Raw genomic sequence first — 26,562 nt, 5'->3', positions numbered from 1 at the left:
AAAATACCAAAGCTTAATTATTGGTAGCAACAATAACTCTGAAAATAACATCGAAGAATGCGCTATCTTAGTAAACAATGAGAAAACCAACACGACCGCTACTCTCCAACTTCTCGGAGTCACAATTGACTCAAATTTGAACTTCAATAATCATATAAATACTATCTGTAATGAAGCCAGTCAAAGGATTGGTGTGCTTATGAGACTCCACAACTTGATTCCAACAAATGCAAAATTACAACTTTTTAAGGCAGCCATTCTACCATATCTAACCTACTGTCATCTCACATGGCATTTTTGTAAATCTAGTGATAGTCGCAGATTGGAGAGAGTTCAAGAAAGAGGCCTAAGGGCTGTATTCGAAGATAAACACTCCACCTATGAACGTTTGCTGCAGAAAGCTAATTTACCTTCGCTAGTAAACAGACGCTTACAGGATATATGCATTTTAATGTACAAAGTTAAACACAACCTTAGCCCCTTGAATATTTGTAACATTAAGATACACCAGTTAATTATACGTGACAGTGGCCAACTCGAAAGCGATGCTACTTTGGTCACTGTGCACATTTTACTTTTGATTCTTGATGTAATTTACTGTATTTATATATTCTGACTTTTATAATCTGTAGTAACCTCTTAGAATAGTGCGAATAGAGTTTCAGTTTCAGTATTTCAGAAACAAAACGCTTCCTATAATTTAACACAGGCCGACTTTTCTATTCCTAGATACAACACAATAACTTACGGCAAACATTCACTACGCTATTTAGGACCTAAATTATGGAGTAAACTGACAACTTATGACAGATCAGCCACAACATTAGCTAGTTTCAAAAACCGCATACGTAAGCGTGACCTCAGCTCCCTATTAGATGATGGCTGCAGGGGCTGTGCTCTATGTACTTCTTAATTCATTTCATATTCTTCATACACGATATGACTTAATTTTATTCTTAAGTAGGTAATATTCTTTGTAAGTAATTTTTATCCATTTTATTTGTGTCCCCACATTAGTATGGGATATCTCCCAAACTAGAAGGTTCTTTAACACGTTATTAAAGTTTCTATCTATCTATCTATCTATCTATCTATCTATCTATCTATCTATCTGTCTGTCTGTCTATCTATCTATCTATCTATCTATCTACTTTAATATTTAACTTTTCAAATCTTTTCATGGCACGTTAGAGTGATCACACAGCAAGCGCTTTTAGTCATATTTGCGTTTACCTGTTTACTTCTAAAGGGACTGATTTTACGAAGTATTTTTTTGTATTTATTCTTGTTCTTCGTAGGGGGATCAAGGCGAGGTTGGCGAACCAGGTCCTCCGGTGAGTTTGTTACCGAGTAGTAAGGATCTCCTCATGTCTGTATATCAGAGAGCTACACAATTAAAACCTTTTCGTTTTTGAGTCCTCTTTCTTCAAGTCTGATTCATGAAGTCATGAGTGATCAGCAATCACCACCTTTTGCTTTGTTAGTAAAACTTGATTAGGTTACAAATAGCCAAGTTGCTTATCTGATAGGACTCTGAAACACGAAACTCTTTTTTCAATGAGTGCGTGAAGCTATTTTTTCAACGAGTGCTCGGAACTCTTTTTTCAACGAGTGCGCTCTTATGAAGTTTTTTCGTTCTTAGGGAGAAAAAGGAACAAACGGAACCAATGGGATAAAAGGAGAAAAGGTGAGAAGTGAACTGAACAGAAAAACAGCGTTTTGGTGGGAAGAGGAATAGAAGCTAGTCGAGCCAAAGGTTTTAAGGAAATTCGATCCTTGCTATGGTTGAACAGCTTTACGAGTTTTCAATTGCACTCTGTTCTCTCCAGACACCTCCTCAGGGCGAGCACTGCAATAATCAACCTTAATTGTGACATAACCAAAGTAAAGCGCGCGTTCTGATTGGTCAGTTTATCGTCCACCATTTTGCCCATGCGTGTACGCTGCTGACATGAGCAAATGCAACGACTATTTTTACGCCCGCGCTTGTTTTTTTCTGATCATGTAAGATTTGTTAAATAAAAGAAAACTCTTTTGCCACAATGTATCAGTCTTATGTTGTAAAACAAATGGTAAATGCCACAGTGTACACTACTGAGTTATGAATGCACTTGAGAGGTTTGCTATGCACTCAAGAGGCTAGATTCGCTCTCGGCTATCGCCTCACGCGACTCTTACGCTTCTTTCGTGCTTAGAAACCTGCCGCGTGCATCCGTAACTCAATAGTGTACGCTGGGGTTTTTACCATTTGTTAATTCTGTAGTTTGACCTTATTTTATGTCACTTTTGTTTTTAACAGGGGGAACAAGGAGTTGGTGAGAAGGTAAAGAATTATTACACATGGCCAAGTTGTTAAAAAAGGGTATATAACGTAATCCAACGGATGAATTGATGTCTTGCGAATAATTGATTGCAAAACGTACTGCGTTATCTACCGTATTAGGAACTACCCACTAAGCAGCATTATCCACCCTTCGAACAGCCGAAGGGTGGATGAAAACATAAAACCGATGTCTAAGATGTTTGATAATTCACATATTAACGTCATATTTGTCTTTAACAAAACATGACATTCAACTCTTCCAGGGTCAAAAAGGCGATAATGGCATCACTGGAAACAAGGTTAGAATGAACATTTTCATCTCATGAAATATGCTTCAATGTGATTTTTTGTTCTCTGTAAGGAATTGCTGACTCCAGGTTTAATTTTAGGGAGGGCCAGGAGAAAGAGGTGTAAAGGGGACCAAAGGAGAACCAGGGCTCCAGGGAAAACAGGGGCCTGAAGGTCCTGAAGGTCCTGAAGGTCCCCCGGGGGAAACTGGTGAACCAGGAGATCCGGGGGAGACAGGAAATACAGGACAAAAAGGACAAAAAGGGGAGAGCGGAGACAATGGGATGAACGGAGAACCTGGACAGGCAGGGAAAGATGGAGTCAACGGAACCAAAGGAAGTAAGGTGAGGAAAAGTTTCATTTCTTAGTACACGCATCATCCCTATTATTACGATCGAAACTATGACAAAATTCTCGAACGTGATTGGTTATCACCAGCCCGTTTGCAGCTCTAATAGGACAGTTAACGCGTCAAGCTTGTGTAAGTGGATGGTACGCGTCATGTGCGCGCGCTTTCATCGCGCATTTCGCCGAGTTAACTGTTGCTTTTTTTTTTTTAATGAAAACGTAAAACCGATGTCTAGAGGTCTAGCGACTTTTTCAATTTGGTATTATTCCAGACCGAATTGGAGGCGACTATATTCATATTATCGTTATAATCATTATCATTATTATCATTATGGCCTTTATTTTTTGTTACTATAACTTTTCTATTTATCAGTTAGTCTTTGTTTCTTTTCTTTTCCTGTTAATTAATTCCTTTAGGTCAATTGGCCTAAACATTTCCCTGACTGCCTTTACTCTGCCGTACGATTGTTGGGTTTCAATTAAGAATAAATAGTCCTGGAGGGTAACCAGGGTTTTTTTTATCTTTCTATCTTTAAGGGTCAAAGAGGCGACCTAGGTTTCCCCGGACTCAGAGGTACACCAGGAAGCAAGGTGAAATATTTTTTTTGCCTCTATATTTCTTGTAACAGCAATTTTTTTAATTTAAAACCTTTTTTAATTAATTTCATCTTCCATAGGGAGAAGCGGGAACACAAGGATTGCAAGGACCAAAGGTAATATCTTGTCAGATAAAGAACGCTCATTGAAAATACTACGTTCTATGAGAGCCAAATTTGCTGCTAATCACTTATCACAGCTGTGAATAAGTAAAGACAGGTTTAATGTTTAATTAACAATCTACAAGTTTTAGTTTAGCATTACTAGAGCTTGCAAAATTCTGCTTTTAGTAAAGAATGAGACATTTGACACCTAGAATAGAAGAAATCGTCGACCATAAACTTGAATCGTAGGCTGTAGAATTATATCTATAGCTGTCCATTTGTTACACATTATATCTACGGCCAAATACCATTCATAGTTCATCAATCTTTCTCATGTTAGGGAGAGCCAGGAAATTCAAGTGTAGGACCTATGGGACCGCAAGGACCGCTGGGAAATCCTGGCAACCCAGGCCCTCCGGTAGGTTTTACCACAAGGAGTACGATCAACAAAATATCAAAACACGCTTTCGGTATTGTTGATTTCGATCCAAGTCGGTAGCTGAATAACTGTTCACCTACCCCTCCCCTTACCCAACATTAGACCTAACCTTCACCCCTTTATTTTATCAGTATGCAGGTTGTTTGTCACCTATAATCTGTTACATGACCCTGCTGACCGACAAGTTATTTGAATTGTATTTTTGGATTAAAATAGAAGAAAAATTTGAGTTTGTCTCAATATTTCTCAAGTTTGACAAAAGCGATGCTACAACAGCATCACGTATTTATAATAATAATAATAATAATAATAATAATAATTTAATATTCATATTGCGCAAATAAGCATGTGAAATGATCAAATGCGCATCATAACACTTTTCGAGGGACTTTGGCGGGACTGCATCAGCAGTTTACAAATAATCGAAGGAAACTTATTTGAAAATGCCCCCTCACCCCCCCAATTCCCAGTAAACAAGCCAGACCACATCACAGTAATCTCGTGAGTGGGTTCTTTAACGTCCCCTGCCTAACCAAATTAACTAATTAATAGATGCAGGAGACGGGACCTACGGTTTATTCGTCCTTATCCGAGAAGACTAGAATGTCTATCCGTTTTTTGATACTATAGAAAGGTAGCGCATTTTCCTTAGTTATTTTAAGACCTTGAGTGTTGGTCCGGCCGGGGCTCGAACCATCGACCTCGATCTCCCGCACAACAGTCCAGCACTCTGACCAATCGAGCTAACCGGGAGGCGGTTATCTCTATTATAGGGACCACCCGGAATATCCGGTCCTTCCGGGACCCCGGGGAAAGATAGCAATGTTTCTGGTCCTCCGGGGCCACCGGGACCTCCAGGACCCCCTGGAGAAAATGCAGAGATTGGCTTCACTAGTGGAAAAACTGAAAATTCAGGGGTAAGATCATTATGTTGCCTCCGTATATTATCTTTATGTTCATTACTTGAGGGCCACAAGTTCATCAGTTGAATTACTGTCATGTGTTACCCTCGTTAAATAAAGTTGTTATTATTATTATTATTACTATTATTATTATTATTACTACCTTGGCTAATGATCATAAGGGTCGTGTTATCTCGAGGTGCTACAGTCTACCCACAGTTCAAACTATCCTTCCACGTCATTCAGCATAGGCATCTTTCTCGAGATAGGAGAGTAGCTTTATGTGTGAGGTTCACTGCAGTGTCGACACCCATATTCCTATGTTGAGGACATGCCCTCTCAAAGATTTCTACCTATCATCATTATTATCGTCATCATCATCATCATTATCATCGTCGTTCTCTTCATCACCATCACTATTATTATTATCATTGATATTATTATAGATATTTTTTTTAATGGAAGGTGCTGGTATTTGATACACAAGTCAATCTTATCCGTGATGTAGAGAAAGTAGAACAAGGCACTCTGGCTTTTGTCATCTCCGACCAGATGTTATATATAAGAGCTTTACGCGGCTGGAGATCGATCACGGTAAGAAATCATTCCACTCTTTCTTCATCATCATTACCATCACTTTTTCATCATTGTCATGAGCATTACCATTGTTATAAGCTTTAGTATTGTCAAACTTTTATCATTATCGTCATCGTTATCAGTATTGGTACCATTATCACTATCGTTATTATTATCAATGTTGGTGTCATTATCATTATTATCATCGTTGTCGTTGTCACTATCTTTATTGCTGTCGTCATCATTATCGTTACTACTGTTGAAATTATCGTTATCGCTATTATTATTGGTGTCACTATCGTTATTATTATTGCCGTCGTTATCAGTATTGTTGTCGTTATCATTATCATTATCGTGTCTATTATTGTAATCATTATAGTTATTGTTGACATCATCATTATTGTTATCATTATTGTTGACATCATCATTATCGTTGTTAGAATCGTTATCAATATTGTTACCATTATCGTTATCAATATTGTTGACATCATCATCATTATTATAATTATTATAGTCTACCATTAAACCAGCCTAGAAGTTGGGGAAAGATAGGTAGCGACCCATTTGAGACGTCAGACATCCAGCGTCATTCTTAGAATATGGCAAAATCCCGGGAGAGTGAATGGTTGTTTTGTTCTTATTTCATCTCTTTGTAGTTTTAAGCGACCCTCAGCAACTTATAAAGTTTTATTGCACAGGTCTTGTGTTTGTCATTTTTCATTAAAACTGTTTTTGGTTAAATTTTTCTTGTTTTCGTATTTTTTTTGTGTTGCTCCTTTTTCCTATGCCCACAGCTTGGCCCAACCATCTTCGCGGGTCCAACAGAGGCTTCCCAAACAACGAAACTATCCACTATCAAGGTATTTCAATCACATGAAGATATTTTTCTGCATCGTAAACGAACAGCAAAACTGTAAGTTTCTTTATCACTTTCTTTATAAATTCGGCCGAGACGCCTCCTGTATCTTAGCTACCGTGCTTAGATGCCGTGCTTATTGGTAAGTTGTCTCTTTCGCAGCCTCCTACGGGTCTCATGTTATCTCCAGCAAACGTCAAACTACGAGGACCATATGTAAGTAGCACATATTCTCTCTTACGTATAACTCAGCTATAATTGCATGGGTGAGCAGAAACGGTAATAGTTATCATATTTGATAATTTCCTTTTTGCAAATGCCACAACAGCTTAATCGACTCTGTAATAACCTTGCTTTACTAAAAATCCAAGTCTACTTTATATAATGGTGGAACATGTTTTAACAGTGCTCATTAATGCTTAGATCGATTTTCTTTACAGGTGCGCATGATCGCCCTCAATGCACCGCAGACTGGTGAGATGCGCAGCGTGAAGGGTGTGGATGAAATGTGCTGGCGGCAGTCCCGTGCAGCTAATCTAACAGGAGCATATCGAGCTTTTATTTCAAACACGCTGCAACATGTCTATTCAATTATCCACAGAAGGGACAGAAATCTCCCTGTTGGTAACCTTCAGGTACGACTAGGAGTACTCTTTTATGTTTCATACATGATCGCCTCCTTGAAACGTTTTCTCTTTTTACTTCATTGCCAATTGAGCGCATCAAGATACTTCGTGTAGTTAACAACAAAATGTCTCTGGTACTTTTTTTAGGGAGATCAGCTTTTTCCTTCTTGGAATTCCTTATTCAAGTCACGATATGCATTTAATCCTGATATCCCACTCTATTCATTCAATGGATCAAACGTTCTAAAAGACCCAGCCTGGTAAGTAATTGTACATGAAGCACTTTGCTGGTTAATAAAGTGAATTGCTTGGTCAATTAATAAAATAACTAACTGAATATTTGGCTGGGGGATGGCCTACTGACTGAATGGCTAACTGACTGACTAGCTACCAGACTGACGGACGAGAAAATAGCCATCGACTGACCGATACAGTGCAGTGTCTTTCTATCAAATGGATGACGATAGACCTTTGTAAACTTTGATAATTAACAAAGTGGTCAGCCAAAAGACTTGATAACTGACTTTACAAATGACTAACTCTCTGCGCTGATTGGCCTCTTGACTGCGTCAGTGAATACCTGAATGACTAGCTTAGTGACTGGCTGCCTCTTTGACTGATTGACTTTCGGACGCACTGATTGGCTGGCTGACTGGCCGATGTTGCACCGGTTTACTTTGAACAAGGTAGACAGCCTAATTTCAAACTTCTCTGTCGACCAAACGGTCATCTATCTCTTCAATTGTTTTATCTTTTTTTTTTTACCCAAAGTAGAGTAGGTTTGTTGGTATTTAACTTATCCCGTGACGCTAAAGTGCAGTCAATATGAATTTCAAACTAACTTACCTTTTGATAAAGTTCTAAAAAAATTATGTAGACGTTGACGAGCTTGTAAAACGATTTTCAGGCCCCTCAAGCACATTTGGCACGGATCGCGAAAAGATGGCCACAAGTACCCATTAAATTGTCGGCGCTGGATGAGCAGTCGCTCCAGGGACTCCAGTACGGCCTCGGCCTTGAATGGCCGCGAGCTAGCTTTGGCCGAGCGCGAATTTCCTTGCAGCAGTGATCTAGTGGTGCTGTGTGTGCATATAAACCCCACACTACGCCACCGATACAGATCTCGCCATAAAAAGGTTTTGTGAAGACTTGTTGAAACAGTTACGTTTTGAAAGAGGACACAAAGAGGAGACTGGGCACTGGTCAAGCGTTGGCTCACCACTGCGCATGCCTGCGAGGTGTCGATACCACCCACATGACAAGCTGGTGCGAAAAGAATCTGTTTTAATTAAAAAATAAATAAATAAATAAATAAATAAGCAATTAAAATTTTTATTTCAATTCCACTGGACGAAAATATTATCATATTTATTCGCTACGAAACCTTAAGCGTTTTTAGGACAGCTTAGATATTTTGCGTTACAAATAATATGTTGATATAAGCGCGTGTTCGAATGCGCGCTAAAGAGAGATAAGGTGACTAGTTGAAACGGTATTATTCTTATAATAGTTCATGGATGGCACATGTTGATGGATTTCCCTTAAAAACGTTTCATTTAGACTCAAAAATTATTTTTAATACCGTTACTATTTCATAATTCTTAATCAAGAAACTATCCTTCTTGAATTCATATAAGTGGTCTGGGAGTGTCCATACAAATTGTATTATGTTGTAAATTAATCTAGGATTTTTTTGTTCATTATTTTGCATTCAAAGTTTGTAAGTTAGATTAAGTGTAATTAGTTATAGCCTTAGGTAAGTTAGGACAGTCTCTATGAAATGCTATTATATGATATTATAAATTATGATATTATAAATTATAATATCATGAGGCCCCCTAGAACCTAAATTTTAACCTTGAACTCCTAGAAGTGATTAACTTGTGACTTCTCCCTATAATATCCATACATTATCCAGAAAACAGGTAATGAGAATACTTAAACTTATCAGATAGAAGCTGTTTCCTTGATTGAACACCAAATTCTCTTGACCAGTTTACAAGGAAATGTGTAGCAGCTAGAGAGGAGAATTCATAATCAGATCTTGGGAGTTCAAGGGTGAATTTGTGAGTCGGTTTATATTTTTTACATGATGTGGATATAACGATGTTCTAATTATGTCTTCTTTTTAAGCAGGTGACTAAATGTTTGAAGTAACTGGACCTGTTAACTTCTTCAAATACAGCCATGTCTGTATTAGCTATAATAAAGCTCAATGTTATTGGTAAATTTTATTTCGAAGTCTGCTGACAGATTTTAATATTGGTAAACGTACTGTAGGATGTAACCTTTCAGACACATTCGCCATTTCCCTTGTGGTTCTTGAGCTGGCGTTAGAAACCGAAACAAACTCCCCAAACCCACTTGAAAGACAGTTCTGCCTTTGGCATGTGTCAGTCGAAAGACTTGACATCGATTGGTTTTTATTTTCTGGCCAATTATTTAAGGCGCTCAAGTAGCTTAGTGAAATGATATCGCCGCATTTTCGAAAACAATAGGGTTTGAATATTAAAATTTTTTTTTAGGTTTAAAGTAGACAAGTGTGAGGTAATCTTGAGATGTGGGAAGAAAGAAAACGGGAAACTTTTTGGTGTACGTTTTGATCGATGACGAAAGAACACGAAAGTGTCAAGTTCATCAAAACGTAGAGAAATGAAAGATAAGGAAATGAGATGTCAATCATCCAAACTGTGTAAAATCTAGCGAAGATCTCTTTATTGCAGAGTTACAAGAGGTCTAAGCGTAGAACATAAAACTTCGCTTTTCGTACAATGACTCGCGAAGATTTACCGAAGTCCTCCGAATCATTTTCGTGGATTTGGATTCCAGGCTGGTTCATAACAATGCTTGGAATCTTTGGAAATGCAACGGTAATTTATCTTATCGCCACAAACCGACGTCTTCGAAAGCAAGTCAACTTCCTTATCGTTTCTTTGGCCGTTGTTGATTTCCTCTTCAGTTTGATGAATTTTCCGTCGTATTTCACTTGTGAATTTTACCTTCCGTGCGACAGACAGCTTCGGGAAATCTTCGCCACGTACTTCGCTTTTTTGTCGTTGACAAACTTGTGCGCTGTGACAGTGGACCGTTATGTCGCCATAGTAGTGCCATTTAAGTACGTCTCCTTCGTGAAGGCAAGAGGGGTGATGACCATTGTGATATGCAGCTGGCTTTTACCAACTGTGTTCTATTTCCTTGTAGCGATATCCTTGGCAAACACGGCATCAAAAGAAGTAGTGACAACGTTCAACATTTTAAGGGTTTTTGTGTTTCAACTGATGCCGTGTTTCTCTGCACTCCTTGCGACAACACGCGTGTTTTACATTGCACATAAACACGCAAGAAAGATGTCAAGACAACGGACGCAATTGCAGTTTAATCACTCCATCTCGACACTCAGGCCGAAAGGCGGCTTGGAAATTTCGTCCGCGAGGTTAGTCGCTGTCGTGGTTTGTGTAATGGTTATTTGTTGCATCACAGACTCGTACTTCGATCTCCGTTCATATTTTAACTCTTCATATCTCCCTGCGTACGAAACAAATTACGTAAGATGTCTTCTTTATATCACGAATTCGGCCTTTAACCCGGTGGTATATGCACTGTTGAAACCAGACATCAAACAGGAAGTTAGGCGACTATTTCGACGAAAAACTTATAAATAAATGGACGATAAAGCCATCAAATTTGAAAATCTTTCAAGAACTAGAGCCAAATGCGCCGTGACGTCAGTTAATAAAATATTTTAGGATGGCAGTATAGTTTGGCTCGGGTAATTACTTGGTGTAATCCTTAATGTATGTTAATGAATGCAAATGATCATGTATTCCCATATGCTCTTCTGTATTGATGCATGTATGAAGGATTTCACCAAGTACCTACCTTGGCCTGATTGCCAACCGCTGTTCAGGATATTAGCCCGCGCTCTTTCCCCGAACTGATACCAAACATTTGCAGGAGAAGACCGAACCCGAGGGTACTGCGGAAGTCAAGGCTACTTTAAGCACAAATTTAATCTTTGAGTGAGACCATTCCTAATTTATTGATAGATTTTCTAAGAGTGCCATTATTTCTTTAAAAGTACTACTACTTGCGTCCAAGTTTGCGATTTTCCGTAGCAAAAACAATCTGAGCCGCACCCAATTTGCATGACAGGCGGGTAATTGCACAAATGCCTTGCTCGCTATCCAGCACCAGACATACAAGTATTTAGATAGTAGTGACTGTAGCGCAGTGCGAATTTTTACGATGGACGTCAGTAAGGCTTTCGACTTTGTGAACCACGCTATCTTGTCTGGCAAACTGAAACAGCTACCTCTAAATCCGTACATTATCAATTAGTATCATAGTTTCCTCTATGCAAGAGAACAACGTGTTGTTAGTTATAAATTTTTAGGACGGTGGAAATATGTCAATAGAGGAACCACACAAGGTAGTGTAAGCGGACCGTACCTTTTTAATATATTTTTAAATGACTTGAAGATTTTTTTTAATGGCTGCCCTGTACTTTTTAAATATGCCGATTATTCCACCATTCTTTCGCCTATCACTAGGAATAGCGACCCGTCTCCCGACTAAGTAGGACAGTTCTTAACATGGTGTTAAGACAATAGGATGGTCTGCAACCCTTGCAAATGTATAGAGCTGGTTGTTAGAAAGAAAAATCACAATTACTCTACTCTCCAATTAATAATATTCCCCAATGTAATAGACCACTTTCATAAATGGCTGCCGGATTAATATTCTTTAGTTTGAATTTAAATTAGCCCATCTGGCCTCGCTTGAGATAATGTATTCTTTTGAATTTTGTGCTGGAGAACGAGGTCAGCAAGGCAAGTTTAAATTTAAACAAAAGAATATTAATCTGGCAGCCATTTATGAAAGTGGCCCACAGCTTCGTTTTGTTGAGGTTTTTTTTTTACCACTCGCTTGGACGAATTAACAAAAGGTACCAAGAATCTGTAATTCTCTTCTCTATTCTCTACTCTTCTATTGTTGCTACTACCTTCTATTACCGCAGCTATTTCTCTTCTAACTTCAGCAAAGAGTGCCCTCGCATTTAATGTAAAAATCACAGACATGTTTGGGTTAGCTGACCGTGGGAATTTCCAAAACAGGATATTCAGTGTGGATAAAACTAAAGGTCAGTTTTACCAACCCAAACATGACCCCCTATGAAACTAATTATCCTCAACCACAACAAGCGATTAAAATGTCTAGTACGGAAAGAACTGAGCCAAGTTAAAGCACACACTAAAAACAAATGTTCAAAACTATAGATCTACCAAAATAACCGTTAGAAGCAAAAAGGCGAGACTCGTCAAAACAAAAGGTAAACCTAAAAATACTCAAAATAGCAATCCTTTAAAATACTCTACAACAGTTTTACTAAGAGTAACTCTACAGGGTGACGGAAAATTTGATGAGCATGTATTTCATTTCCAGTCTTTATCGAGAACCTTTTAAACAAACAAGACCGAAACATTTTGATAATATTAATATCAACGGATTGCCACCCCCTGAAAGACATCATTCCTGTCCAGAAGACTTATGTACACAATCTTGGGAAAAAAGGCTGCGCACGCCCGAAAATTAATACACAGCGCTTTATGAACACCTTTGTAAATAGGTTGATATTTAAGCTCCATTTATTGTAATAACATACTTTTTAATTCATAATATGTGTGTGATTTCTATTTGTAGTTTTTCCGAATTCATTGTAACATAAGATATGTAGTTTTATCTTATGATGGAAAAAAGACTTTATTATTATTATTTGTTGAGGGTCTGGATGGGGGGGGGGGGGTTATAAATGTCAGTTGTCAGTTAAAATCTCGGCCATTTATCAGTTCTCAGTTAGATTTTAGGCCATTTGTCAGTCGTCAGTTAAAGGACAGTTATAGATTAACTAGGCGAGTTAATTATTACTTTCCGACCCTACTTTTGGCTGAAAAGACGCATAAAGCGTAACTCGAAACTAACTGAGTCTAAATTGAATACAAGTACTCCTTTTCGTCAATTCTGGAATGAAATAATTCCAAGATCTTCCAAGTGACTTTCCAAGTGTCTTTGTTTGAAGGGTTTTTAAGTAAGTTACATCTCTTCTTCACACCAAACTCTGTTTGCCCATGCGCAACATACTCGAAAGAAGATCATCAGAAAGACAGAAAAGTTGTGAAGAGTCTTCTGGCTCAATATATTGGTTTACAGTGAGCCGATTGCGATTAGCTCCGATGAAATGATCGGAAAGGAATGTTCTTTTGTCTACTTTTCAAGAAGGTTATTAGAGACATCTACTGTAAGCGTACCTTAGAAATCCAAGCGAAAATGGGCGCGAATTGGTCGCCCGGGTCTAGAAACCGTAATTGGGGTGATACCTCCCTCCTGATTTCGGACCCATGTGATAAAGTTTCATACCAAAATCTCTGAGGTCATATTTATTGGACAAATCCTTCAGACCAAGGAACAAAGTTAGGTGCTTTTTCAGCGCCAGTGCGGCGTTTACATTAATAATAGCTATTAACGCTCGAATGCCGTTTCCGAATCAATTCGACGAAACCTTTCTACAGTTTAAAAAGTAAGTTGACGATCGAGTTGGGTATCGAAGATCATGTAACCGATATGTGACATATGACCATGATGTGGATTGTCCATGCTGTAATTATAAACGAAATATGACACTCTGGCGTACTCCTCCTGTTATGTTATCAAAAACGTACTTTTATTGGATAAAATAAATAAACTGTCCTTATTTTACATCCAGTTTTCAGGATATTTAGAGCGATGCGATCATTTGTTAGCTGTCAGTAAAAGTCCACCACAAATGTCAGTTGTCAGTTAGATTTTCAGCGATTTGTCAGTTGTCAGTTAACCCCATCCAGACCCTCTTTGTTGTCATTCCATGTGTGGCCGCCGAGTAACGGGGAGGTGACGGGGGCACATTCCGCCGGGATCCGCTTGTTTGAATCTCAAAGTACACTTCGCTTTGTTTCAAGGTAGAGAGCGGGCATATTGGTACCAAAAATAGCAAAAACTATCCAAAATAACTGATCAGTGTACGATTTTCTACGAAGTGGGGTTAGGGTTAGTGTTACCTCGATACGAGTTAGGTTCACAAAGCATTTATGGTGACGTTTATGCAAAATATTTACATACACACGATCCCTATCATGAGCGATTTCAAAGCATCATTTTGAGCGAGACGCAAAACAACTCGAAATACTCTTATTGGAGCTAGGTAACCTAGCCGTGGCTTTCTCCTCTCGAGCGCGTTTAATTAAAACTTTGTGAATATTCTTTCATTACTATGCTAATTTTTGCCATTCTCGACGAGTAATTTCTCGATCCACGTTCGGTTTCAGTTGTAAATTCAAAGATCTTAATACCTAACAAGCTGTTTAGAGGGTGAATGGACAGTGACAAGCCCAGAGTGCCATGTATATTTGGCGGATTATGACTGTTTTTCTCAACAGAATTTTCTCGAGAAAGAGTTAATAGAAGCGATTTTAATTTTCATAGGGATAAATTCTTTTTCATGTTGCCTGACAGCTGAATTTTCACCAACGTCGATGGGGTTAAAAAAAAAGAAGCAAACCGATATTAAATGAACGTGCAATATTCTGACAGTTAAAAGGAAAAGAAACGAAATGGAAAAAATGCAGCGTGTCTCCCTTTTTGAAATGTCACTAGGGCCTAGCGAAATTGTTCCATATATTTTTCCAGGATTGGAACAACTCGCCCAACTGTGGTTCTGCGTCGGTGGGGGATTTACAAGATAATTTGGTGGAATCAACTGAGTTAATAATGCACAGTGGCAACCGTAAAGAGTTTCTCAAGCTGACGATTCGAGCGTTAACCCTTCGTTAGCGCGAATATTTTGTGCAGCATGTTGTAGTTCAGCACAGGTAAGTCCTTAGTCATAATAACATTTCAGCGCCACGTGGTTTTAAACCGACCAGCCATACTTTTAATCGATTAGATTTCTAGCCCCAGGCATCTTGGAGAGACGAGCCTGACCCTTTCTCGTTACGTTGCGCAAGGAAAATATACACACATTCTCTATCGTTGAGATGGTTAGTTGGAAATGGAACAAGATAAAGAACCCCTCAAAAAAGTCGTTGGAGAAATCTACCCATAATGCCTTTCACCCTCCATCTCATTTATAAAATGTCACGCATTATTTTTGCACTAGTGATTCTCTGTTGGCAAAGCTTTACTTATCCAGAGACTCAGAAAAGGAGGAATTTGGACTCTAATTGACACCTTTTGGTATATTTGCTTTCTGAGAGGATTTTGTAAGTACTCATATTTATTTCCCTTTTTTTTTGCATTTGTACTTCGTGTTCTACCCAACGAGCACAAATTATTGGCGAGTCAACATAACCGGCCTCTTTGTTCCATGGAGAAGTCGTTCAACCTTCTAGCCATTTTGACCCCCTTTTACAGATATACTTGGGAATAGATTGTTGCACTATTTTTCTTCGACGGAGATCAGGATGGAAATTTACGCGGTCGAGCGAACGAGTCGATTGAACAATGCTGAATCAACGATTTCGTTCAGTTTATGTCACCTTACTTTCGAATGACAGCTAAGCGTTCAAATAATAAATTGTATTAGCCGTTCTACACGCGATCAATTGTTCAATCTTTTTCCTTGCCAAAACTTGGTACGCTGCTTTTGTGTTGACTTTTTCAGACAGTCGAAATACAATTCCCAGCGTTACCTATCTATCGTACTTTGTTCCTCATATCAACAAGACGCTTCAAATCGATTTACGCTGGAATGTCAATTGGAATGGAAAACTACGAGATCGCCATATACTGTACATTACACTAGTATTAGTTCTTTCGCTTATGTTAGATATAATTTCTGATATTGGGCTTCCTCACTTGCCAAAATGTAAAAGTATTTGTGGCTTCTTTACATATGCATGATGTTCCAAACAAACATGAAACGCATCCAATACTAATGACTACTTGTGTCTTTTAGTTTAGCATGTGTCTCCACAAGAAATTCGAAAGAATATTCTAAACTTCCGCTAGATCTTGTTAGTTAACCGAAAATTGCTACATTCCTGTATTATATTCATCAAATCTATTTGCAGGCTGAGAGATAGCTTGTCCAGTATGCTATAACTCGTCACACGTGACACAACTTTTTAGAATGAAATTTGCGAATGAGCGACTGATGAGGCGTTTTCGATGCCTCAACTCATTTGTCGAGAGAAATTTTAAGGAAGTCAAATGTAGTCTAATATGCGACGAAGTTTATTTAAAAATAGTCGAATTTATGGCTGTATTTTCCCAAGGTTATTGAAAGTTGACGAGTTTGCGATCTCAAGGAGGTTTTTGTCTCGAAAGTCGACGAAGCTGCCACTTCAGGAATGCGTGACGAATGCGGAATGAGGCGCGATATTTAGGAAATGAACTCCTTGGGGCGGTTGGTATGTCGGCTGCTAAAGTCCGCGGCTGAGAGGTTGTCCGAAAAATGAATATTTGGCCGAGAAGCGAAGCTTCGAGGGCAAATATGAAATTTTGAAGACAATCTCTCAGGCAAGGACATTATCAGCCGACATACCAGCAAGCCAGAACGGGGTTTATTTATTTTATAACCCTCCCATTAATTTTCACATCGCCATTAAACTGCGCGTAAACACAGTAAAAAAGCCAGTGGTGATCTGATGGTGAATGCGCGTGATTGACGCAAGCAAGCAAAACTGAAAACCAGTTTGGTTTCCTTCCAGGTAAATAGGAGAATGGAAAAGTTGAAACTCTTGTGTTGACTATGTTTCTTCTTCACAGAAAAAGTGTATATTGTGTACGTAGTTTATATTGTATATTTATACACTTTAAACACATGTCTATTGTATTAAGTGTATATTCTGTGTAAAGTGTTGGGAATTGATCACTGAGTTTGTACGAAGTCAAGTGAATGAATGCTAAAGTGATAACTGTGCAACAGTCGTCTTTGGTAAAAAAGGTTAAACATTGAACAAGAATGGCCTTACTTAAGACCTTGGAAGAGCTGATGATTGTCGACTAGCAAACAAGATTCTTCCAATGAAAATTGGAGAGCAGATCACCAGAGAACACTTTAGTCAAAAAGGCAAGAATGCAATGAAGGCAATCATTCTTCTTCCATATGCAACCTGTTGCTGTAAGAAGAACATTAGAATTAATTCCAGGCGGTCATATCCAGTTGTGTATACCATGTCGGGTTCATACATCGGCGCACTGTTTCATGGCAAATGTTTGTCTTGTAAGACCAAATATTACCCATCTTATAAAGTTTTGAACAATGGAAAGAGGGTTTATGCTGATATACAGGAGGAATCAAACTTATACTTTCAAGTAACATCAAGTAGCATTTTCAGTACTTCGCTATGCACAGCAATAAACATCCAAGGCATTACTGAAAGCTTAGTATTTACATTCGATTGTCCCAAAAGATTGAAAAGACAAATACAATCAAAATATTAACCAATGTCCTTAATTTTGAACAATCAAATGAAAATACTAAAAGCCTTATTTAGAAATCTAATAGACACTTTTTACAGAATATACACTTTATACAATAGACGTGTCTAAAATGTATAAATATACAACTGTATACACTATATACACAATATACACTCCATCCTACAGTTCACTTCTATACTCTGTAGACACTAATAGACACTATATACACTTTATACAATAGATATGTGTCTAAAATGTATAAATATACAACAGTATACACTATATACACAATCTACACTCCATCCTACAGTTCACTTCTATACTCTGTAGACACTAATAGACACTATATACACTTAATATAAGACAGAATATACACTTTATACAATAGATATGTGTCTAAAATGTATAAATATACAACAGTATACACTATATACACAATCTACACCATCCTACAGTTCACTTCTATACTCTGTATACACTAATAGACACTATATACACTATATACAGAATATACACTTTATACAATTGATTTGTCTAAAGTGTATAAATATACAACAGTATACACTATATACACAATATACACTCCATCCTACAGTTCACTTCTATACTCTGTATACACTAATAGACACTATATACACTTTGGACAGAATATACTCTTTATACTATAGACATGTGTCTAAAGTGTACAAATACCCAGCTGTATACACAATATACACTCCATCTAGGCTTGACTTTGGCAATATACACTATATACACAATATACACAATATACAATTGACTCTAGGCTTGACTTTGGCAATATACAATATACACAACATCCAATTGACTCTAGGCTTGACTTTGGCAATATACTCTATATACAATTTTTGTATATGTTGTAGTTCAATTTTATACTTGGTTCAAATTTTATTTTCCTTTGTTCTTGGTCATGTTAATGTATGATAATGAATTTGAAACAAAGGAAAATAAACTTTGAACCAAGGATAAAATTGAACTACAACATATACATGTGTATATTCTGTATGTTGATATTGCTATACTTATAAGTATATTTATACAGTTTATACGTTTTTTTGTATACATGTGTCTATTCTGTATATTGATATCACTATACTTATAAGTATATTTAATATACAGTTTGTACATTTTTGTATATATGTGTATATTCTGTATATTGATATCACCATACTTAAGTGTATATTAACAGTTTATACATCAAAATATACAGAATTATATTCTGTATATTGTGCAATACCCCACCTTAGTGTAAATGCGATAACTTTGTCCAATGCACAGCGTCAGAAATAACACACATCAACTACATCATTTATTTCAACATGATGAAAATTACAGTGGAGCTGATGTGGTCGTGTATTTAAAAGTTAAAAGTACTATTTACAGGTAAATAAAAAACTTAAAACAATTAAAAGTTAGAAAAACCAATTAAAAAATTTATATATATATATATATATACCAAGCTATTTACATGAAATTCTACATTTAAGCTTGTTTTTAAACAAGTAATAAATAAAATTGTGGATTTATATTGCGCCGTTTCCATGACGGGATGATCAACTGCGCATTACAACAATGCATGGAATAAATACTAATTACATCATTACAACAATGCATGAAATAAATACTAATTACATCATTACAACAATGCTTTGTAATAGATGCCAGTTACATCATGTGTAGTATAAAATATTAAAAGCTAAGCTAACTAAGAATAAAAAGCCTTCCTAAAAAAATGTGTCTTTAAGAGTTTTTTAAAAGTGTCAACAGATTTAGCCATTCTAATCTCCGAAGGTAAATCATTCCAGAGTTTTGGCGCCGAAGCAACGATAGCACAGTCGCCTAGGGTTTTTAAAGTTTTAAAATTTGGGTAAGATAGCAGTATTCTGCCATTAGAATGCAGTCCATATCTTGAATTTAAAGGCTTAATTTTGACAACATCATTGATATAGGACGGTGCGGATTTGCGAATGGCTTTGAAAGTTAAAAGTAGAACCTTGAAATTAATACGAAATGAGACGGGACGCCAATGCAGGTGACGGAGCACTGGTGTTATGTGGCAAAATTTGCCCTGCATAACAACAAGTCTGGCGGCTGCGTTTTGAACTCTCTGCAGTTTGTCAATATGGCACTTGGGCATACCGTTTAATAGACTATTACAGTAGTCTATTCGGCTACTAATAAAGGAGTGAATAAGAGTCGCAGCTGAGTCCATTGAAAGGTGTTTCCTTATACGTCTAATATTGTGTAGGTGATAGAAAGCAGCACTGCATATTTTGGTAATGTGTACGGCCATAGTGAGTTGATCATCGAACCACGCGCCCAAATTCCGTACCACAGACACTTTGCCTACATTGCAGTCTCCGACCCTGATAGTATTAACAGCAACTTTTTTCAGGAAGTGTCTTGATGCTATTACAATAAATTCAGTTTTGTCGTCATTAAGCATAAGTTTGTCCGTGGTCATCCACTGCTTAACATCCGAGATACAGGTTTCCATTGATCTAATTGCCTCGTTTTGACCAACAGCACAGCTTGGGTTGAACGATAAATAAAGCTGGGAGTCACCTGCATAACAATGAAGTTTTGGAAGGTGACGACCAACAATGTCGAAGATTTTGCTTGAGTATATGTTAAACAAAACGGGGCCTAGACATGATCCCTGGGGAACGCCGTAGCTAAGAAGAAAGACATTTGAAAGCGCTCCCAGAACAGATATTCATTGTGATCTTCCGGCTAGATAAGAGCGAAACCACGACAGAGCAGTTCCATTGAGACCAAGCTTTGATCTTAAACGTGTTAGCAAAATACTAGGGTCCACAGTGTTGAAGGCAGCACTCAGGTCTAAGAGAACGGGGAGAGTCACGTGCCGTTTATTCATGTTAATCAGAATGTCATTGTGAACTTTCACCAAAGTGGTTTCCATGCTGTGAAATTTCCCGTATGCAGACTGGAATGCTGGATACAAATTGGTCTTAGCCAGGTGCAAATGAATCTGGTCTACAACAGCACTCTCAGTGAGTTTGGAAATATGGGATAAATTGCTGACAGGGCGCAGATTCTTAAAATTGGACGGGTCAGATCCACACTTCTTCAATAAAGGTGTTACTATTGCCTCCTTCAGATAGTTTCAGACACTTTCAAACTCTTTCAGACACTCAGTGGTGCAACCAGCACCAATAGATCAAACCGATAGTTGTTGGCTTGCAAGAGTGCAATGACTTCTTCCAGTGTAGTAAAACTCGTAGCCGAAGATTCAAGCTGTTAATTGTTGTCTTTTGAGAGCATAAGAGATCTATTGCCTCCTCAAGCTTCTGCTTTTCAAGAGAATTCCATAGAGATATGGCTTTGTAACAAGTGGACTTGTGAAGAAGTTCTGAGTTTGGCTTTGGTAACAAAAAAGTAATAGAAAAACAGGTAGAAGCAATTGCTTGCTGTGATAGTCAAAATTCATTTACAAACCAATTTTCTATTAGGTGTCCACAGTGATTTGAGAGCAAGACAGTAAAGAAATAAAAGATATAAAATCTGTGACCATGGAATCAAGGGGCTTGGTGAAGCTTTGAGTTTGCGCACTGAGTTCTTCCAGTTTATCACTTATGGAGTTATCCAATTGTTCTCGTTTCTCCTCACAATTTTTGTGTGGCATGTACAAAGTGTGTAGCCACATTATGACATGATCAGATATATTTATTTATTTATTTGTTCACAAGAGTAGAGCACATGTCACGTGGTCTAGTGTCATAAGGCATACTAGTCTGAGTCAACCATCTTGGTCATAAGCATGGACTCAAGTAACTTTTTTTCAGGTGGTTATATCACGAGTTAGTTCTCCTCACACAAGCCAATGCACCCATATCTGGCTTGTGTTACTAGTGCAGCTTGTGCGAGATCTCTTATGCTCTCAAAAGACAACATTTAACAGCTCGAATCTTCGTCTATGAGTTGTACTACACTGAAAGGAGTCATTGCACTCTTGCAAGCCAACAACTATCGGTTTGATCTATTGGTGCTGGTTGCACCACTGAGTGTCTGAAAGAGTTTGAAAGTGTCTGAAACTATCTGAAGCTTCCTGAAAGTGTCATAAAGTGAAATAAGTTGTATTGTAGTTACATTCTCCTCACACTGTTGAGAAATGGGGAACTTTTGAAATATGCCTTCAAAGCATATTTCAAAATGACAAAAGTAAGTATGTGAATCTCAGTTGTACAATACTGGTCAAGGATTGGCTTTTATGACAATTTTGTAAGAACAAAGGATATCATATCATGTTTTAAGGATCATTTTTGGAGTTAAATGCTTATGATGTTCCATTTAAATGTATTTTACTTGCCAGTATCAAAACAAGTTGTTGGATAACACAAAATGTGTAATGATGTAGTGTTTTGGTTTACACAAATGATTTTCTGCAATGCTTGTATTCCATTGCTTATAGGAGCCTAGTAGTTTACTGTTTCAACTGAAATGTGTTTAGTATTATGTTTTCCAAGTAATGCCCAGAATTATTCAGACCTTAACATTTCTTAACTTCCTGTAAACTTGGCAGTCTTCTAAATTCTCTTCATAATGGTCCAGATGAGCATTGATTATTTAAACTATGTAACAAGACATGTGTGTTAGGCCTTTATTTGGTAGACTACAACTCCTTTTCAGTCACTTGTTTGGTTTTGGTTAATTCATCACAATACTGATATACATGAAAAATTACACTCTTGATTGGCTGAAAACAGCTAGGTGCCTTTTTTCATGTATCACTAGTTCAAAAGTAATTACTCAAGTACAAATGTAAACCAACTGGTAGGCTCAGCAACAATAGATCGCACTAGAAACCAATCATTTACACAAAGTAGGTTGTGCTGATTGGTGCACATAGTAGCTGACCAAAATAAACAAAAGCTTGAATTTTTCAGGTGTATTGACAGACACTGACAAAATTGCATTCCTGAGTAAGATTTCAGCTGAAGGACAAATTTTGATACCATGTCAAGTTAACCATTTACATTATGATTTCAAGTTCAACTATTCATTTCCTGTCTCCGCATAGCTTGAATTTGTGAAACACACTGGCATGAAATAACAATATAAATAATAAGAAAACTTGAAAGATTCTGGTACTTTAAATCATATGATGCCATCATGCACTTGCCTGTATAATGAACTCTGTTGTGTTTAAGTTGTGTCTCTGATTACTGTTCCTGAAATCTATTATGGTGTCACTTATCTCTATTGAATATTCTGTTAAATGAAACCTCCTGGTCAAATTGTGAATCTTATTGGGTTAAAAATTATTAGCAATTTTAATGTAATGTTATTTCAGAGTACTACCTAACATATGATTCATAACAAAGTTATGAATCATATCAACCCTCATCTTGAAAATGAACATTTCAGGACTATTGCAAGCTAGTTATCTTATTTTATCGATGAACAGGAACAATATTGAAAGCTATCTAACTGTAATCAGATATTAGCTCTTCGAGTAGATACTCAATAAGACACCATACACGTGTACGCATTGCGGACCTATTTTTGGAATAAGCCGAGCGCGGAGCGGAAAAAGTTTGCGATCTCAAGGTGTCGTTTGTCTTGAGGGGAAATTAAAATTTAACATGCAGAGAAGTTTCTTGCGAGTTGCAAATAGATATCAAGGCTTTCTCTCTGGACGAAAATAATCTGAATGTTGCAAAGAGCCTTTCCAAACTTTTACAAAAAAAAATTCGAGTAAAAGCTTATTTTCGGCATTGGCAAAAAGCAGAATATAAGCAGAACAGCTCTCCGAAGGACAATCGATCAATTAATCTTTACTTAGCCACAGAATCCTTATCACTAACAAGTGGTCTTCAAAAGAGCCGTGCACATTTAAACTAAGACTTAAAAAATTAACCTATAATAAATACTTAGATAGAAGAATCTTAATGTACAATGTATTAACCTATAGTGTACAGTGTATTAACTTATTATAAAATCCTAGATAGAAGAAACTTAATGTACAATAGCGGAATAAAAACAATTCAAAGTAGTGGCCTGCTTAGCCTCAGCTGACAGGCTGTTCCATGTTACTGCGCCGCTATAACTAAAGCTTTTCTCTAGGGCCTCAGTGTTCGGTCGCGGAATAAAAAGGTTATGTTGCGCATCTCTAAGATTATACCTGTGAATAGTATTAATGCTAGCGAATTTTTCAGACAGGTATATAGGTACAAGGTTATTTAAAGCTTTAAACATTAAATATTTCAGTTGCTTTGCACGTCTGTCAGCGAGGCTATCCCAATTAAAAGCATGAAGAATCGGGGCAAAGCTTGCATCCCAGTTAGACCCTGTAATTATGCGTGCAGCCCTGTTTTGAAGTTTCTCTAATTTTTGGGAAAGACCATTACCAATACAGCCCCAAACAGCACTGCAATAATCGAGATGCGGAAGAATCAATGATTTATAAATAGTAACAAGGGTACTCTGGGGGACATATCGGTCTTAGTCTCCTCAGGGCAGCTAGTACTTTTGCAACTTTACTGATGACTTCAGAGATGTGAGCCTCCCGCGAGAGTGTTTCGTCAACCTGAACGCCTAAGTATTTTTAACTATTGACTCTCTCAATTGAATGCCCATTAAGAGAAATGTATGGATCGCTAGGGAGTAAAGAGATTTTGTTCCTCGTGCCTGTAAACAGACTTAGTTTTGAGGACATTAAGACTTAGACGGTTAGAATTGAGCAATTGCTTCAGATTGCCCAATCATGAGTCAGGGTTGAAAACAGCTCATTAGGGTCTTTGGAGGCAAATGTGAGATTAGTGTCATCAGCGTACATTCTCGCGTCCGATCGGAGGTTACAGTTAGGGAGATCATTAATGTATAAAAGGAAAAGTAGGGAACCAAGAATTGAACCTTGAGGCACCTCGCAACTTATGAGACTAGTTTCAGAATTTACATTATTTATAACCGTAACCTGGGTTCTATCTGAGAGGTAGTCTCGGAAAAGATTGAGACTAATACCTCTAAACCCATACAGCTCCAATTTTGACAGAAGGATCTCACGATCAATAGTATCAAAAGCCTTCTTTAAGTAAATAAACAAACTGGCATTTGTCAATCCGTTGTCGATATTGAGATAGCAGTTGTCTGTAATGTAATTAAGAGCTGTAAGGGTAGAATGCATAGGTCTAAAGCCAGACTGACATTTCAAAAATAGCCTATTATCATTCAAATATGAATAAACCTGGTTAAAGATGGTTTTTTTCAAAAAGTGTGGCCATTACAGAAAGAACAGAAATTTGCCTGTAGTTGGCTGGGTCAACTTTCGAGCCAGTTTTGAAAATAATAATTAAAAAATATGTGTAAGGGAAGACGCAATGGATGAAAAAGAAAGCTTTAAGAAGCAAGCTGGAATTACGTCGAGGCCATCAGCCTTGCCCACGATAGTTATACTCATAATATCCTTACAAGACATGCAAAAGGTCAGTTCACGAGTTCGATGCCGTCAAAAAATTGTATCGTGGGCGCTTAAAAGATAAAACAAACCAGTTCCATGAAGAAGTCATACGCATCGATGAAATCCCCGAGGGTTAATGCTAACTGATAGTTTGATTTTAATCTGAAACCCCTTTTTCGAATTTTTCTTCACAGGTCTTGAGACTGTTATGGCGAACAAGGAGATGGGTATTCGGTGGCTGTTCTAGAGCACCTTGGCCAAAGTGCAAACCCCTTCTCCGTCTTTGGACACTCTGTTTCAGCTTACTTGACATTCTCATCGTTCACGTAATGGCAGACAGCTTCAACTTTACTAGCCATGGTAAATTGTGGAAACTTCTTCTGTTTTTGAGCGTTGTCTGTGTTTTCTTTTTGCTGATGTTTGACAGCCAGACAATAAAACCTCACAAAGGTCCAGAGCTTAGAAACGTTCATAATTCCAATGAAGGGTAAGTTCTCTCCTTGTTTATTTCCCACTATAAAGTAATGTTTCACTCTTTAACTTCCAAGATCTGATTGTTCATTCTCCTCTATGGCTGTTCTACATTTCCTTGTAAATTGGTTATGGAGATTTGGTGCCATACCATGATACTAACTTCTACCTGATCAAACCAATCATTGGGCAGATTTAAAACAATAGATTCGTTTTAATCCGGCCAATCGAATATTGAGAACAGTAAATGAAATCTTATTTTAAACACCCTTAGGTGTTCTTGGCAAATATCTCTGACTTTAATAAAAGGTCACGTGACAGACCAAACCCGGCGAGAGTTGTAATTATTGTGTTTACGTTGTTGATTTTTTTTTTCTATATCTATTTATCAGGACGGAAGAGGTTGGAGGACGAACGACAACAACAAAACCAACAACAGGAACAAAAGCAACAGTAAAAGAAATATCAACAACTAAATCTACCACTTTAATTACCACATCGACCACACCTACGCCGAGTGAAAAAGTCACTGAAAAAACGAAATGTTCCCCAGAACACTACGTTCTTTTCTTAAAAACACACAAAGCAGGTTCAAGCACCATGTCGAACATCTTCTTTCGTTATGGCGATTCTCGAGATTTGTCTTATGTTCTTGGCTCGGACACGCTGATTGGATGGCCGACGCGTTTCCGTATTGGACAAGCTCTCGCTTTCGATGGAACTCGGCCGAATTTTCTTTGCAGTCACACAAGATTTAATAAGAAAGCTATGAACCATTTGTTTCCGAAAGACGCCAGCAAATACGTGACAATCATCAGAAACCCCATCAAACAGTTCGAGTCAGCTTTTACCTACATGGGAATCGGGAGAAAGTTTGGTTTTGGGGGAAACTCCGTAGAATCTTTAAAAGCGTTTCTAAGGAATGGAATTAGTTTCGACAACATAAGAAAATCTACTTTAGCCAGAAATCCACAATTGTTTGATCTAGGTTTGGATTTCAAGTTTTATCAGGATGCCAAAGCCATTAACGAGTACATTAAATTCCTTGAAAAGGAGTTTGATTTGGTTTTAATCTCAGATTATTTCGACGAGTCTGTGGTTCTTATGAAGCGATTACTTTGCTGGGAATTGGACGATGT

The 26,562-nt window shown here is 37.6% G+C and overlaps 3 protein-coding genes across 5 annotated transcripts in view; all 3 read left to right on the top strand.

The window, feature by feature from the left end:
* Nucleotides 1–9,293, top strand: part of LOC111343520 (uncharacterized) — a 45,946-nt gene extending 36,653 nt beyond the window's left edge. For 2 of the 3 annotated variants that reach the window (XM_088745734.1, XM_022950709.2), the window contains 15 exons: nucleotides 1,299–1,334; nucleotides 1,643–1,687; nucleotides 2,300–2,323; nucleotides 2,587–2,622; nucleotides 2,713–2,955; nucleotides 3,497–3,550; nucleotides 3,637–3,672; nucleotides 4,001–4,078; nucleotides 4,873–5,016; nucleotides 5,467–5,595; nucleotides 6,372–6,437; nucleotides 6,596–6,649; nucleotides 6,874–7,068; nucleotides 7,207–7,319; nucleotides 7,967–9,293. In XM_088745734.1, coding sequence (XP_088601860.1) covers nucleotides 1,299–1,334; nucleotides 1,643–1,687; nucleotides 2,300–2,323; nucleotides 2,587–2,622; nucleotides 2,713–2,955; nucleotides 3,497–3,550; nucleotides 3,637–3,672; nucleotides 4,001–4,078; nucleotides 4,873–5,016; nucleotides 5,467–5,595; nucleotides 6,372–6,437; nucleotides 6,596–6,649; nucleotides 6,874–7,068; nucleotides 7,207–7,319; nucleotides 7,967–8,204 — 1,491 coding nt within the window. In that variant the 3' untranslated portion in view covers nucleotides 8,205–9,293. Of the gene's footprint in view, nucleotides 1–1,298; nucleotides 1,335–1,642; nucleotides 1,688–2,299; nucleotides 2,324–2,586; nucleotides 2,623–2,712; nucleotides 2,956–3,496; nucleotides 3,551–3,636; nucleotides 3,673–4,000; nucleotides 4,079–4,872; nucleotides 5,017–5,447; nucleotides 5,596–6,371; nucleotides 6,438–6,595; nucleotides 6,650–6,873; nucleotides 7,069–7,206; nucleotides 7,320–7,966 lie in introns of those variants that run through there. The other variant, XR_015995561.1, reaches the window with a different exon arrangement.
* Nucleotides 9,294–9,748: 455 nt separating this feature from the next.
* On the top strand, nucleotides 9,749–11,549 carry LOC111343519 (trace amine-associated receptor 4-like). The gene has a single exon (XM_022950708.2). It carries the CDS (start codon nucleotides 9,831–9,833, stop codon nucleotides 10,719–10,721), a length of 891 nt encoding a protein of 296 aa, XP_022806443.2. The 5' UTR covers nucleotides 9,749–9,830; the 3' UTR covers nucleotides 10,722–11,549.
* A 3,392-nt stretch (nucleotides 11,550–14,941) lies between these two features.
* Nucleotides 14,942–26,562, top strand: part of LOC111343531 (galactose-3-O-sulfotransferase 2) — a 14,809-nt gene continuing 3,188 nt past the window's right edge. The window contains exons 1-4 of the mRNA XM_022950723.2: nucleotides 14,942–14,960; nucleotides 15,248–15,350; nucleotides 25,147–25,439; nucleotides 25,816–26,562. The exon at nucleotides 25,816–26,562 is cut by the window's right edge and continues 3,188 nt beyond it. Coding sequence (XP_022806458.2) covers nucleotides 25,282–25,439; nucleotides 25,816–26,562 — 905 coding nt within the window. The 5' untranslated portion in view covers nucleotides 14,942–14,960; nucleotides 15,248–15,350; nucleotides 25,147–25,281. The remainder of the gene's footprint in view (nucleotides 14,961–15,247; nucleotides 15,351–25,146; nucleotides 25,440–25,815) is intronic.

This window comes from Stylophora pistillata, chromosome 14 (genome assembly GCF_964205215.1).
Source record: "Stylophora pistillata chromosome 14, jaStyPist1.2, whole genome shotgun sequence".
NCBI classification, from domain to species: Eukaryota; Metazoa; Cnidaria; class Anthozoa; order Scleractinia; family Pocilloporidae; genus Stylophora; species Stylophora pistillata.
Note: the sequence above shows the minus strand (reverse complement) of the source record. Positions and strands in the feature narration are given on the sequence as shown.